This window comes from Moschus berezovskii, chromosome 17 (genome assembly GCF_049115385.1).
Source record: "Moschus berezovskii isolate FMDL1 chromosome 17, NW_MosBer_1.0, whole genome shotgun sequence".
In the NCBI taxonomy this organism is placed as follows: Eukaryota; Metazoa; Chordata; class Mammalia; order Artiodactyla; family Moschidae; genus Moschus; species Moschus berezovskii.
Window position 1 is genome coordinate 66,401,180 of NC_142476.1, and position 13,203 is coordinate 66,414,382.

The 13,203-nt window shown below is 45.9% G+C and overlaps 1 protein-coding gene across 2 annotated transcripts in view; it reads right to left on the reverse strand.

Annotated features, from left to right (window-relative positions):
* Nucleotides 1–12,269, reverse strand: part of MIA3 (MIA SH3 domain ER export factor 3) — a 56,052-nt gene extending 43,783 nt beyond the window's left edge. Inside the window, exons 1-4 of one of the 2 annotated variants that reach the window (XM_055419851.2) lie at nt 12,105–12,269; nt 9,108–9,241; nt 5,488–5,574; nt 402–3,207 (exon numbers count right to left, since the gene is read on the reverse strand). In XM_055419851.2, coding sequence (XP_055275826.2) covers nt 402–3,207; nt 5,488–5,574; nt 9,108–9,241; nt 12,105–12,237 — 3,160 coding nt within the window. In that variant the 5' untranslated portion in view covers nt 12,238–12,269. The remainder of the gene's footprint in view (nt 1–401; nt 3,208–5,487; nt 5,575–9,107; nt 9,242–12,104) is intronic. The other variant, XM_055419852.2, reaches the window with a different exon arrangement.
* Between the last annotated feature and the right edge of the window lie 934 nt (nt 12,270–13,203).

A 13,203-nucleotide genomic window follows, 5' to 3' on the forward strand; every position in this document is an offset into this window, starting at 1 on the left:
AAAAGTTAATGCCAGTCCATCCCTGGACAGACAGCAGTTATTTTATGATGAAGAAAATGTGTTCAAAAAGTGCTTTCATGAAATTGGTAATTTGTCACCAGGTCTACTTTGTACACCATTTTCTTGCTCGAGTCTCTTTTTATAAAGTTTCCTGCAGAGGATGCTACCGGCCTCAACTGTCTAAGTGAAAAGTGAATCAAGAAATATTTATCTATACTCCAGCCTCCAAGAGAGAAGGTGGGAAGGGCCGTGTGGACGTCCCTGTATTGATCCTCACCTCTGGGCACACTGGGACCCATGGAGAGAGCTTCAAAGATCAGACACGAAGCACTTCAGCATCCCCCCGGCCCCATGCCTGTTTCTCAAGCCCAACCCTACAAGGCCATAGGTGGGTTCCTCACCTTCTGCTGGTCCATCCCAGCCTCCCTCCACAGGCTGTGCCGCTGCTGGGGGACCAGTCTCCTCCATCGTGGAGTGTTTGTACCTGACGAAATAGATCAGGTCTTGAACATCATCGAGCACCGCCGCCTCCTCAAAGATGCTACTGTCCTTCGTTTCCAGGTCTCTGTTTTCCGTCACGCGAGCATCGAGCATGTTCTCCGCCTCCGTCAGAATGTGTGACTCCCAAGCACGAAAGACCTTATCGAGGACTTTCTCCACATTATAGGGCAAGCTCTCGCCCTGCGCCAACTTCAGCTTGGATGACATGTCCTGGAACATGGCTTCCAGCTTGTGGATGTCAAAGTACTTCTGGAATCGCTGCAGAGACTGCTGATCTTTAAAAAAGCTGCTGATTATGGGCAAGTCCTCCGAATGGACACTCTCCTCAGGCTGCACAGGGGCATGTGGAGACCAGGGGAATGGGTCATCGTCACGGTCCTCGGAAGCAGACCCTTGGCTTCCCAGGTCCACGAATTTCTCCACGTCCTCCTCGGCCTCTTTTGAGGGTTCTACCCCAGGCTTCTCAGTGAGCCCTGAGGTCTTTGGGTAGCCCTCATGGTTGTCTTCTTTAAGATAATCAGGATCTTTCTTCTGAGACGCTTCACCTAACTCTGGAGTCTGATTTTCTTTCTTGCCAGGAAAGTCACTTCCTTCAGAGGATCTCTGTGCCTTCTGATGCACAGGAGAGCGTCTTTCTGTTTCCACCACCGGGCCACCTGGGTCCCTGCCCAGACTGTCTAACCCTTTATCTGCAGTCTCATTTTTTCTTTCATTTTCCAATATATGACTAGTTTCTTCTTTGTTTTCTTCAGTTTCTGGATCAGTCTTAACGGCATCTGAAACAAGTTTTTCAGGGTTTTGCAGGTCAACATCTAACCTCTTATCCTGAATCTCAGGGCTTTTTTCTTTAGACTGCTTTGCACTTATAGCATTTTCATCCTCCAGGAGTTCTTCAGGGCTGTAATCTTCATCTTCTGGGATTGGTTCTTTAGTGTGGAAGCCTCGTCCTTCTGTGCTATCGGTTTGGCCTGTTTTTCCTACTTCCTGCCCTTCATCTGAGGCATCCTTGGTGACCCTGGTGACCTCTTCCTCAGAGCGCTTTCTCTTCTCTCTCACTTGCTTATTAACTGCGGCAGCCACACCTCCTTGTTGCCAGGAAAGATTTCTTTCCAGAACGGGACCCTCTTCTTCCAGGTCTCCTGGCAAGCCAGGGTCATCTGGAGAGGAGAAGCTAGACTGATTCTGAAGTTTAAGAAGCTGATCCTTTATAAGTTCTGCGCCTGGATGCGCCCCTGAAAGCACATGTGGCTCAGGTCCACTTACTGAACCGGCGACTTCCTCCACGCTGTCTTTGGAAGCATTGCGCTGATGATCGCCCAAGGGGGCTGCCACACCCACGGATTCCTGTTCAGTCTTTCCTTCATCCCCTTGATTCCCCGCCACTTTTGCTTGCGATACTGAGTCACCCTCTGAGGCACCTTCCAAACTTCGCCCTGAGGGCTTTTCTTCGCGAAGCATTTCTTTTGAGATGCGAACGGCTGCTCCTTTCAGGTCATTCTCTTGGTTAGCAAAGGCCGATTTTGATGTTTCTGTGCTTTTTACAGCAGCTGGTGAAGAGCTGAGGTGGCCACTTTGAGAAGAAACCTGCACAGTCTGGTCTTCTTGCGTCTCATCCTCTAACCCTACCTCATGCTGCACCACGTCCCTCTTGGGTTCCTCAACTTTCCGCCCCTTGCCTTTAATGTGAAGTTCCGTGCCCACTTCTGGGTCACTGTCACTGCCTGTTCTAGGGACTTCTACATTCACAAGGCTGTTGGCTGCCTTCTCAGGGTCAATATGATCTTCTGGTCGTGGTTTCCCCAGTCTGCTATCCACGACTAATGGGTCATCCTCTTCCTTTGAATCGGAACTCTCTAAATCCGTGTCTGTGTTTTCTTCCCCTTCCATAACATCAGAGAAGAGAGGATCTCCCCGGGGTTTTGGTATCTTTTTATCACCCTTTCTTATGGCTGGGGGCTGAGTTTCCTCAACTTTACGCTCTTCGTTTGAATTCTGCTCTTTCTCTGTTGGGTGTTTCTCAATTCCGGAGTGCCCTGGAGTTTTCCTATCTTCTCCATCTGTAAAGGTTAGTAACGGCAGCTCATCGAAGTCTTCTTTACTCTCCTCTTCTTCCTTTCCCACTGTGTAATACTCAGGATCCAAATCCTCAACAAAATCGTCCTCTAACGAAGTAACAAGTCTGGTTGTCTCATCATCAGATACAAGTGCATCGGCAGTTGAGCCAAATTTGGTTTTCAAGTCCAGAGTCATTTCTGTTTTCAAAAGTTTATAAGCGTCGATCTTCTCCTGCTCATGTGAGACCTGAGAACTATTGCTGGTTTTGTTGTTTTCACTTTCTGGCACTTTTAACTTATCTTGCAGCATTTCTCCAAAAGATTCAAATGAAGTTCGCTCTCCCTGGGCATGACCTGTTTGACTGTTTACCTGGGGGTGGCTCTTCTGAGCCTCAGATCTTTCCCTGAGTTCCGCAGTGTTTTCTGAGAATACACTTTCATTTTCCTCTGAGTTGGGTTCTCCTGGCTCAGGTTCAGCGTCACCTTCATTGGATGCTTCAGGAGGTTCTTCCACATGCTGAGCAGTTTTCTCTTTAACTTCTTCAGAATCTTCAGTGGCAGAATCATACAATTCCAAAAACCCTAAAAGTTCTTCGACGTTATAATTATCAAAATCATCTCTTCCCCCATCAAAACAAACGAAATCTGTCTCCTGCAAGGCAAAGGAAAACGTTAGCATGTCACTAACCGAGTGTCATAAGAACAAGTGCTTGCCCATGCTAATGACAGAGATGATTGCAAATTCATGTTAGGCCCTGGAGGGGCTTTGTGCCAACCCTGGGGAGTCAGGAGATAGAAGGACAGACCCCACCTTTCCCTTGGCTTCCTATTTCCATGAGGAAGGGCTCCTGCCCGAGTAATGTTCCTGGCTTCCCTTCATCCTCTTTTTCCCTGAGGAGGAATGACTCATGTGGCTGGTGGGGTCTGTCCTGCACCACCCCTGTTCTCTGCTTGGGCCTGGCTGGAGGGAACACACACCCTCTCTCTTCCGTGCTGTCAGTTCTATAAGGGACAGCTCACTAGGAGAGCCCCCTAGCTGGCTAGCTCTGCCTGTGGCTGGGTAAGTCTGTCTCATTCTAGACTGCCATGTTCAAAAGCCCATTAATTTCTGCACACTTGAGCTGTGTTTTCGAAAAAAATTTATCTGTAAGTGACGGTGACATCCTGGTCTCCATCTACCTGCCTGCTAGGTTTCTCAGTTTGTTCTGAGTATAAGTAGGGAAAAGTAGGGCATCATTTACTGGTCCTCCCCCCTTCCAGCATTTATACCTGATGCTCTGGGAATTTACCTCATAACAGTTTGTCTAGAAGAAACAGGAAGACCACCCAGCACCTCCATCATCCTCCCCTCTAGGCTGTACTTTCCTGCTTACCTAGCTGGAAATAGGCAGTACCACCTTGCTGACAGGCTCTTGGTCTACAACAGATTCCTGACTTATACTTTCCTTGGACTAGGAAAGCTAAATCAGCTTAAGAAGCATCTTACTGAAATACAAGTGCAGGGGAAGTAAAAATACTGAGGGACAAAGAATGGTGTCAAGGGGCTCCCACTTAACCATCACAAGTATGGCTTGAAGACAAGATTCGGTGAGGGATACACTCTACTCTAAATCAGGGTTCTGATTAGGTGTCAAAGAGATCTGCTTTCGGACTACCCATAAACCTAATACTTTTTTTTAACCTCTGCTAGTAAACAAATTGACATAAAAGGGGTCATTAAACAGAGGGAAAAGTTTAAAAACCAACAAAGATAACTTCCTTCCCCTAACTAAACTCTCACAGTCCTTGGAGAGACCTGACAAGTATGGCAGGAATGAATGATTCCTCTGCTCACCACGTGCCGTTCTAAGCCATTTCTTCACGTTGAGGGAAGCATGGAGTGAGAGGTGCAATGAATCCCCAACAAATGAGGTCTCTGTGACCCATGAGCTGCTGTCTAACGTGTATTTCCCTCCCAGCAGTATCCTCATTAGGAGCAAAAACTAACAGGCAATCAGGCTGATTTCATGACCCTTGGGAAGACAAAAAGTTTCAAGAACAGAAATGGCTCTGTGACTTCATCTCTTCAGCAGAGCTCAGCTGATACATGCCCCAGGCCAGCAGCCTGCACGCTCTTGCAGCGACTCCGAAGAGTTGCTCGAAGATTTGTTTGAAGGTGGGTTTCAATTCTTATTAATTTTAAAGCTCCAGAAAATAATCAGCTAGAGTGAGGATCCCAGAACACAAAATCCTTGTCATCACAAAGCTACTTAAGTTAGTGCACCCTAGATGAATGCTTTCCAGACTGTGCAGTCAGGACCTTGCAGATTTAAGGCTGGACCAAGGCTGGACCTTGTGTGAAACACTCAAGTTCCCTTTTCCAGAATCTATCCCATAACTCTAATCCCTTAAATCATTAAATAGTCCAAAAGAAAACCTTATGGCCTAATACATAATTTAGGGTTTGATTATCTTAACCTGATTTCTATATACTCGAAATGTCTAAAGGCTATTCAATGAGTATTGAAACAACTTCTCATCCTGCTTGAAGTAAAAAAAAAAAAATTACTTCAAGTAATTTGAACTAAAAAAGGGTAAAAAAAACAAATTTACTTCTTAAATTTAATAATACAAAGATAATGAATTCTTCATTTTTTTCTCATATCGAGTAGCAAATAAAAATCCTGAATAAGCATACACAGCCTTGTATAAGAACACCTGCTTCAACACAGAACAATCAGATTGTGATACAAAGTCTCCCATAAATTCTTTTCAAACTTCTCTTTTCTTTAAAGGTAATCTGATAAATTAAAATCTGATACATAGATGTTAACTTTTTTCCCTTTTTTGATCAAAACACATTCAGAGACTTTCAAAATCAGTTAATCAGGTGTAATTGCTGAATTTATAAGTCAATTTATAACTGAGAACGACAACAGAAGCCACGACTTACATCTGCTGGAACCTGCAGCTCTTCTTGAGTATATTCATGGACTACTTGGATTAAACCCTTCGGGAAATATCCAAAAGTACGCCCAACCTACATTAAAAAACAGTAGAAGAAATGAGTATCAATCAGAATTCTGTATAAGAAACATAAACGAGAGACTTCTGAGCAGTGAGAGGAAACATACAGATAGGGAGATGTAACCATGAGAGAGAGACAGTTGCTTTTATGATTACAGAGACTATCATTCCAACACAAATTAAGTGCAGGATGTTGTAAGGACACCTTTTCTAAAACTACTGAAATTTTCTTTCAATATTCAGCTTAATTCTAAACACAGGGCACATACAGTGAGATTTCTGAAATAGCTAGATCTGTACAAGAGAAAGTTAGTGTATATTATGCAATTAAGACTATGTAAATAAAAGTTAGTTAGAAACAATTCCAAATACCCTCTGACAAGAATTTATCTGCACATTTCACAGCATCACTCATAAACCAGGTCTTAGACGTATTAATAAGTTAAAAAAAAAATACATTTCTGAAATGCACGACCAGTACATCAAAAGGCAAATAGTGACTGATACCATGGGCTGCACTAGCTTTTTCCAAACTAGATTTTCAAGTTTTGTGGGAGAAAATAAAATTCATACTAATCTACACAGCAAGCTTAGCTTCATTCAAGTAAAGACAGATGATAATCCCATTTATCTATAGCACTAACAACTTTCCCAACAAGAATACTGGAGTGGGTTGCCATTTCCTTCTTCAGGGGATCTTCCCAACTCAGGCATTGAACCACCTGGCTCTCCTGCATTGCAGGTGGTCTCTTGACTGAGCCAACAAGGAGACCTAAAAGGTATTATTATCAATATATCGCGTGTCCTCTTGAGAAACACACACTGTCTTTTACTAACTGTAGTCTGAAAGGGAGTAGCAGATCTCTTTCCAAACAATAAAGGAGAAGACTGACATATAGATCAAATGCACAGAAAGAAAAAAAAAAAAAATAGAGGGTATCTTATCACTAACTCCTAAAATATCTGCATTATGAGAGCTTCTGTTATATCTGGCAACTCTGTGAAAGCCAGTTTTACTAGAACACTGCCTTGAAGATTAGATAAGACAGTGCGATTTTAAATTGCTACACTGGCAGTTAAAGTATAAAATTCTAAAGAACCAACAAGCAAACAAAAAGCTGCAGAATGAAAACTAAGAAACAGAAACAAGAACCATCTTGAAAGCTCAGGAGACAGAGTTTTTAATCATGAAATGAGAGGAGAGACTGAGGGAAAATACACTTTTTTCCTTCTCAGGAAAAGTTTATTAAGGGAATCTAGAAAAGGGAAAGAAATCAGAGCTATGTGGAGTAAGGAAATACATTTATCTTGGTGTGATCTTTGTCAACTGAGAACACAGGTCATAAAAAACTCCATATATTTTTACATTGAGTGAGTCCTGTTTCTTAGGATCTGACAAAAAGATGCAGAATCATAGGCCCTCATGATTGAAGGTAACTTTTATATCTAATCTTGCTTCCATATCTCATCTCTGTTGATTTCATTTGGGAAAAGAATATTGTTTCAAGAGAACAAATTCTGCATAAACTATACTTGGGACAAATGGAAACAAGTGCTGCTCCCTGAAAGGAAATATTCACAAGGAAAATGGGTAAGACATATGCCCCATTATAGAGTTTCTGACTTTACTAGAGCTAAGACAGTACACATTAACTGAGATACAAGGCAGTAAAAGGAATGCCACACGAGTAGTGCAAACAAAGCGACACCTAAACAATTATTAGACAGCAAAGATCCCTTCTGGCTGAGAGCTGAGGGCAGGGTTTCCCTGCAAAGGCAGGGTCACAGTCAGGACCAGAAAGATTGGCAGGCTATCTAGAGGTGAAAAGTCAAGTCCACTTATCCAAATGCTCCAACTTCACCACTTTATCAAAAACGGAATGGACTTGGAAAAAAAACATTCCAAGAGTAAAGACTATCAAGAAATCTCATGCAATAGACTTGAAAGGAACAAAACAGATTCTCTTCTGAATATGGTGATTCAACTGGTGTGTGTGTGTGTTAGTCGTTCAGTTGTGTACGACTCTTTGTGACTCTATGGATTGTAGCCCGCCAGGCTCCTCTGTCCATGGAATTCTCCAGGCAAGAGCACTGGAGTGGTAGCCATTTCCTTCTCCAGGGCATCTTCCTGACTCAGGGATCAAATCCAGGTCTCGTGCATTGCAGGCAGATTCTTCAGCATCTGAGCCATTCAACTGGGATTCTGCCTAAATAGAAAGGTTGTACCTGACCAGTTGGTCTTACTGGACTCCTCCCTAGGCATCTGGACCACCAGAAAAATAAATGTTTTTCCCGATAGGGGATTCTTAAGCTTTCTTTTCTGTTGTTTGATTTACAGAGAATGAAAATGTTCACCTTTGGGACTGAGTGTTTCTCTAAGTTTGGACAATCCTTAGGGTATTCAGGACTCTTACTACTTTCAATAAATAATCAGGCAACACATCACATAGAAAGGAAAGGACAATAGCTCATAAGCCTCCCAATCAGGTCACTTCTAGTGGATCACCTAGTTAAAAACATCAAAGCATGACAAAGTCATTGATTGCCATGTCTGCCATCCCCGCACCCACAGAGCTGGCTGGGAATAGACCAGCTGGGAAGAACCTGTGGGAGCAAGTGTTCAAAGAGCCGGAAAAGGATGCCCCAGCAGTTGCAAGCAAAACAAGCAAGCAAACAGTAAAGCACATGGCAAAAATGACATTTTGCTCTTTTAACAGAAACAGCACACATGATTAGGTATGTTAACAGTTTTTTAAAAAAAAATCAACTCTTAACAGGAATGCCTGAAACACTACCTTGCCCATATTTTACAGGATTAAGTCTAATGCTCAGGAATCCTTCCTTTTTGAAACAATGAAGTTAAGAAGTTACAAAGTGAAGTGAAGTTTCAGGTTTCACTATCCATAACTACCAGTTTGTTTTCTGCATCTGTGAGACTGCATCTGTTTTGTTATATTCATTTGTCTTACTTTTTAGCTTCCACTTATAAGTGATAATGTACAGTATTTGTCTTTGCTGTATTTCACTAACACGACACCCTCCAATCCACCCATGTTGCAAATAGCAAGACTGCAGTCTTTTTATGTATGAATAATACTTTATTGTGACTCAATGGACATGAGTTTGAGTAAACTCCAGGAGTTGGTGATGGACACGGAGGCCTGGCGAGCTTCAGTCCATGGGGTTGCAAAGAGTCGGACACGACTGAGCGACTGAACCTAACTGAACTGAACTGAATACTCTACCGTGTATATATATATATATACATCACATCCTTATTTGCTACGTGTGGAGCACTCGTGGCTGGTAAGGCCTAGAACTTGACTCTGAGGAGCAGCACCTGGAAGCAGCTCACTTCCATTGGAGACCCTCTTCTGCGCCAGGCCTGATGCCAGCAAAGGACACAGAACGAGCCCCTTTTTCCACAGTCAAGCAGAGGGGACAAGTTAACTTCATCAAAGACCCCAAGAAACTGTAGCTACTTAAATCTACATCACTAAACAAGTCAATAAAAAAGGCAGAAAATTATGTCAAATTTTTACTTACACTTCCAGCCCAAACTTCAGGCGATCCCCCTGCCAGTTTATAGTAGACATATACAGAGTCTCCTTTTTTAAAATTCACAAAACGACAATCCGGGCCTGTAAAATCTTCTAGAGCCTCACCCCGGTACATTAGCACTGTACAGAAAGAGGGCGGGGGGGGGGGGAGGAAAGCGAGTATCAGGATTCAACTTTCAAATACTGATTTATCAGGAAACATAACAATCCACTGTAAACAACAATCAAGCTTCTCCAGTACTCTCTGAAACCAATCACCCTTAACTCATATGCTCAGAGCATCTATAGAGCTGTATTGTTATAAATCAGGACATCCCCCTGCAAGTAGTCAAGAGAGAGGTAAACTTGCCCTGTTTTTCTCTATGGATAATGCAAACAAAAAGCAATGTATCCACTGCCACACATGGCTGGTCTCGAGTGAAACTCTTGGTTCCTTCTCTAACCATCCAGCTTTCAGTCTTCGCTGTTTCATAATTATAAAAAGCTTCATTTTGCAGTTGGGTACATTCAAGCACAGATGCAACTAGTGTAAGCATGACTACATGCAGTGGTAAGAGGTAACTGGGGAGAGCACCCAAGAACCCCCAAGAGGTCAATTAACTTGAACTAACCACTAAAAGGCCCTATCTTTAAGTGGCTATAACTGCTACTGTGCAACAGTAAACACCGACCACTTCACTTGCAGTCAAGTTGCTCTGTCAGTATCTGGATAAATTAATGGGAAAGGATATCATACCCAATTATGGATCCAATCACATAATATTTTCTGAAAGCATATAATGTTGAATATATCCAAAATTAAGGAGGTTTATTTATTTCTATAAACAAAATCAAAAGTGGGCAAACAGGTTTTGTTCCTATAAGCAAAATCATATGTGCCAGGGACAAGCAAAACCATGAGAACTGTCCAGTAGTTACCCTCAGTCTTAAAATGCAGAACTTAAACTATATTCGATCTGGAAATTGGTGGAAGCAGTATTTTTCTTTTCGTTGGCCAAATACACAGCTTCTCGTCAAATGACATGGACAACAAATGCAATTAAATAGCAGAGAAAAGGAAGGATGAAACCGAAATAACACTTGTTCTAAAAGCCAACTGGCAATAAGTACCTTAAGATGTATCTTTATATACATATTTGAGGGACAAACAGATTTAAAGGGGGTTATCTGGATTTTGAAGCTGATTATTTTAATACATGTTAGCATCCTAATTCAGATATAATTAGGTGCAAGGCAAAGTTGAAGGTGATGGACAATTCTTAAATTGATAGACTGGGGATCCTATCAGAATTGGAAATAGGAAGATCACTGCAGAGGTATAATAATAAATCAGATGACAACATAATGCACACTGTGGGGCAGCTATCTGAAAAGCACACAAGGACAGCTAACATGGACACACCTTACTAAACAAACACTTCATGCAAAACAACAATGGGACCCAGACCCTGCTCTAGCTGCGGGCTATCGCATTTGGCTACATTTGTTGGACACATGCCATTTCTCCAGTTATGTGACCCCCATGGACCCTTCTAATACCATGTCTCCATACTGAGGAAACATCAGGGATGTTATATTTTCCAGATGACTAGTTTTGAGGTACCCAGGCAGGATAGTGTTTGAAAGCAAAGCACAGCCAACACTGGCCATATCCAACACTGCTTGCTAATAACCTGGACTTACTCTGAGAAAACTGCAGGAAAAATGGATGGAAGTTGCTCCACTTTTGTAGTGTTTATTTACATCAGTCTTAGGGTTACCTCTAGGAATGGCTTAAACAGATCCAAGACAGCTTCCTTTCTTTCCCCTAATGATGTGGCAGTGCTAGGGTTCTTCCGATTGTGAAATCTGTTTTTGAATAACACTGATTTCAATCTAAATAGCTAAACTGTAGGCTTTGGCCTCAGAAGGAACGTTTATCTATATGCACTGATTACAACACATGAACAACCTTGGGTGAAACGGTTGTCAGTAAGTTACAAGGTTATTTGAGACCACAACGATGATAGGGACCCAAGGCAAACACACAGGAAGAGAGCCCAACAATGTAACCGATCAATGCTCAAGCTGGCTGGATTTATAAAACCCCTGGGGTATTTATTAGTTTCACTTTAACAATCTTCTTCATCTGAGTCTGGGGATCTCTGCCCTTCTCACTACCCGCAGCCCACCCAGAATTCGCGGTTAGGGAACAATTCCGCTTTCTGCGCATTGGAGACGACTGGTACCAGGTGGCCGATGCAGAGTGTCGGCCTCTTTCGAGAGACAGATTTTGGCCTTCCCGATGCCCTCCCTGCCGGGCTATTTGCGGGAGCCTTCCAAGCGCAGAAATGACAGGACTGAGGGAGAGCCGGGGAGGAGACCTTGGAACACACCGCATGCCTGGACTCCGGGCTCGTCCCAAACCTCAACTCCAATCCCTGTTGAAAAGGCGGTCCGAACCCCGAATCTGACTGAAGCAGAGGGGCGAAGGGGCTGCGCCAGGGAGGCTTTTCCGAGCCCTAGCAACCTGCGGCAGGGAAGACGCCCACCGAGTCCCGGCGCATCCGCCCCCGGACTGCACCCAGCGAGGACCCGGCCACGGGGGCAGGAAAGCGCTCGCAGGCAGCGTGTGGAGCCCTGGGCGCACGGCGCGCAACCCCATCTCCCCTCGGAGCCGGGGCGGGTCGGGGGAAGGGACGTTGTGAGCGGTTTCCCCGGGGCCACCCCCGAACCCCCCACCCCATCCCCCGCCTCCGTCCGCGAAGGAAAAATGAAAAGCTGGCAACAAGTGGGAGGCAGAGACCCCCCACCGCCGAGGCCGGCTGGCCCGGGCCCCCGGAGAGCCGCAGGGGACAGACGCAGGGACCCGGAGGTCGCCCTCCCCCGCCCCCGGCGCTCCGCCCTCCCGGCCTGCGCCCCCCGGGTCGGCTTACGGGGCGGCCGAGCTCCCGCCCCCGCGATGCCCCGGCGCCGCCGCCGCCGCCGCCCTCCCGGCACTCACTGCTGCATTCTTCGTCCGCGCAGAGTTTGAGCTGCGAGAAGCGCCGGCCGCGGTCCTGCTCCGGCTGGCCGGGCACCCGCCAAAGCGGCCCGAGCAGGAGCAGCCAGAAGAGCAGCCCCGGCGCCGCAGCCATGTTGTGGTCACCTCGCGGAGCCGGTGACGCGGAGGACGCGGCCGGGGCGGGCGCGGGCGGGCGCCGGCGGGCGGGGCGCGGGGCGGGACGCGCGGGCGGGGACGCGCGGCGGCGGGAGGGGCGGCGGCCGCCGGCCTGAGTCCGCGGCCGACACGTCAGCGCGGCCTCCGGGAGGGGACCGCGGGGGTCCCGGAGGAGGAGGGGGACGCGCGCTCCCATCTCCTTGCCGAGGCCTCCTCGTCGGGTGGCTGCCTTGGCAACCGGGACTCTGTCTTCTTCCTCGTCCAATCGCGTTCCTTTGCCTCTGTCCCTGCGTCGTCGACCCTCCGCGAGACTCCATTCTTAGCTCACTCTGCTCTTCCACCTTGCATCCCCCACCCCGCACCATCCCAACAGCAGGTCTTCTTTGACCCTTTTCTTGCAGCTTCCGATTTCTGGTCCTTCTTAGTCTGGCTCATCCTCACCTCCCCTTCGTGGTTTGATACTTCCTTTTCCTAACTACCAAATCCCACCCACGATTTTCCAATGCTAATCTCCAGTTCGAGATTCCCTTTTCTGATTCCCAGGAGTTTGCGGGAGCATCCCCATCCCGTGATCTCCTTATAGGAAAAGGAGGGCTCAGCAGAATGATGGGTCGGTGATGTACATTAGAGCCGGTGGCCTGATTGGCCTTTTTCCGCACCCCTCGTCCCCTAGCCCTGGGTGATGGAGGTGGGCAGTGGGTCCCCATGCTGAGATCTTCAGATTCTGGGGTTTTTATCCATAAGAAATTGGAAGTGTTAGTAGCTCAGTCGTGTCCGATTCTTTACGACCCCATAGAATGTAGACCGCCAGCCTCCTCTGTCCAAGAAGCATACTGTCAAGGCAAGGATGCTGGAGTAGGTAGCCATTCCCGTCTCCAGGGGATCTTCCCCGCTGAGGGATCGAACCAGGGTCTTCTACATTGCAGGCAGATTCTTCACCTTC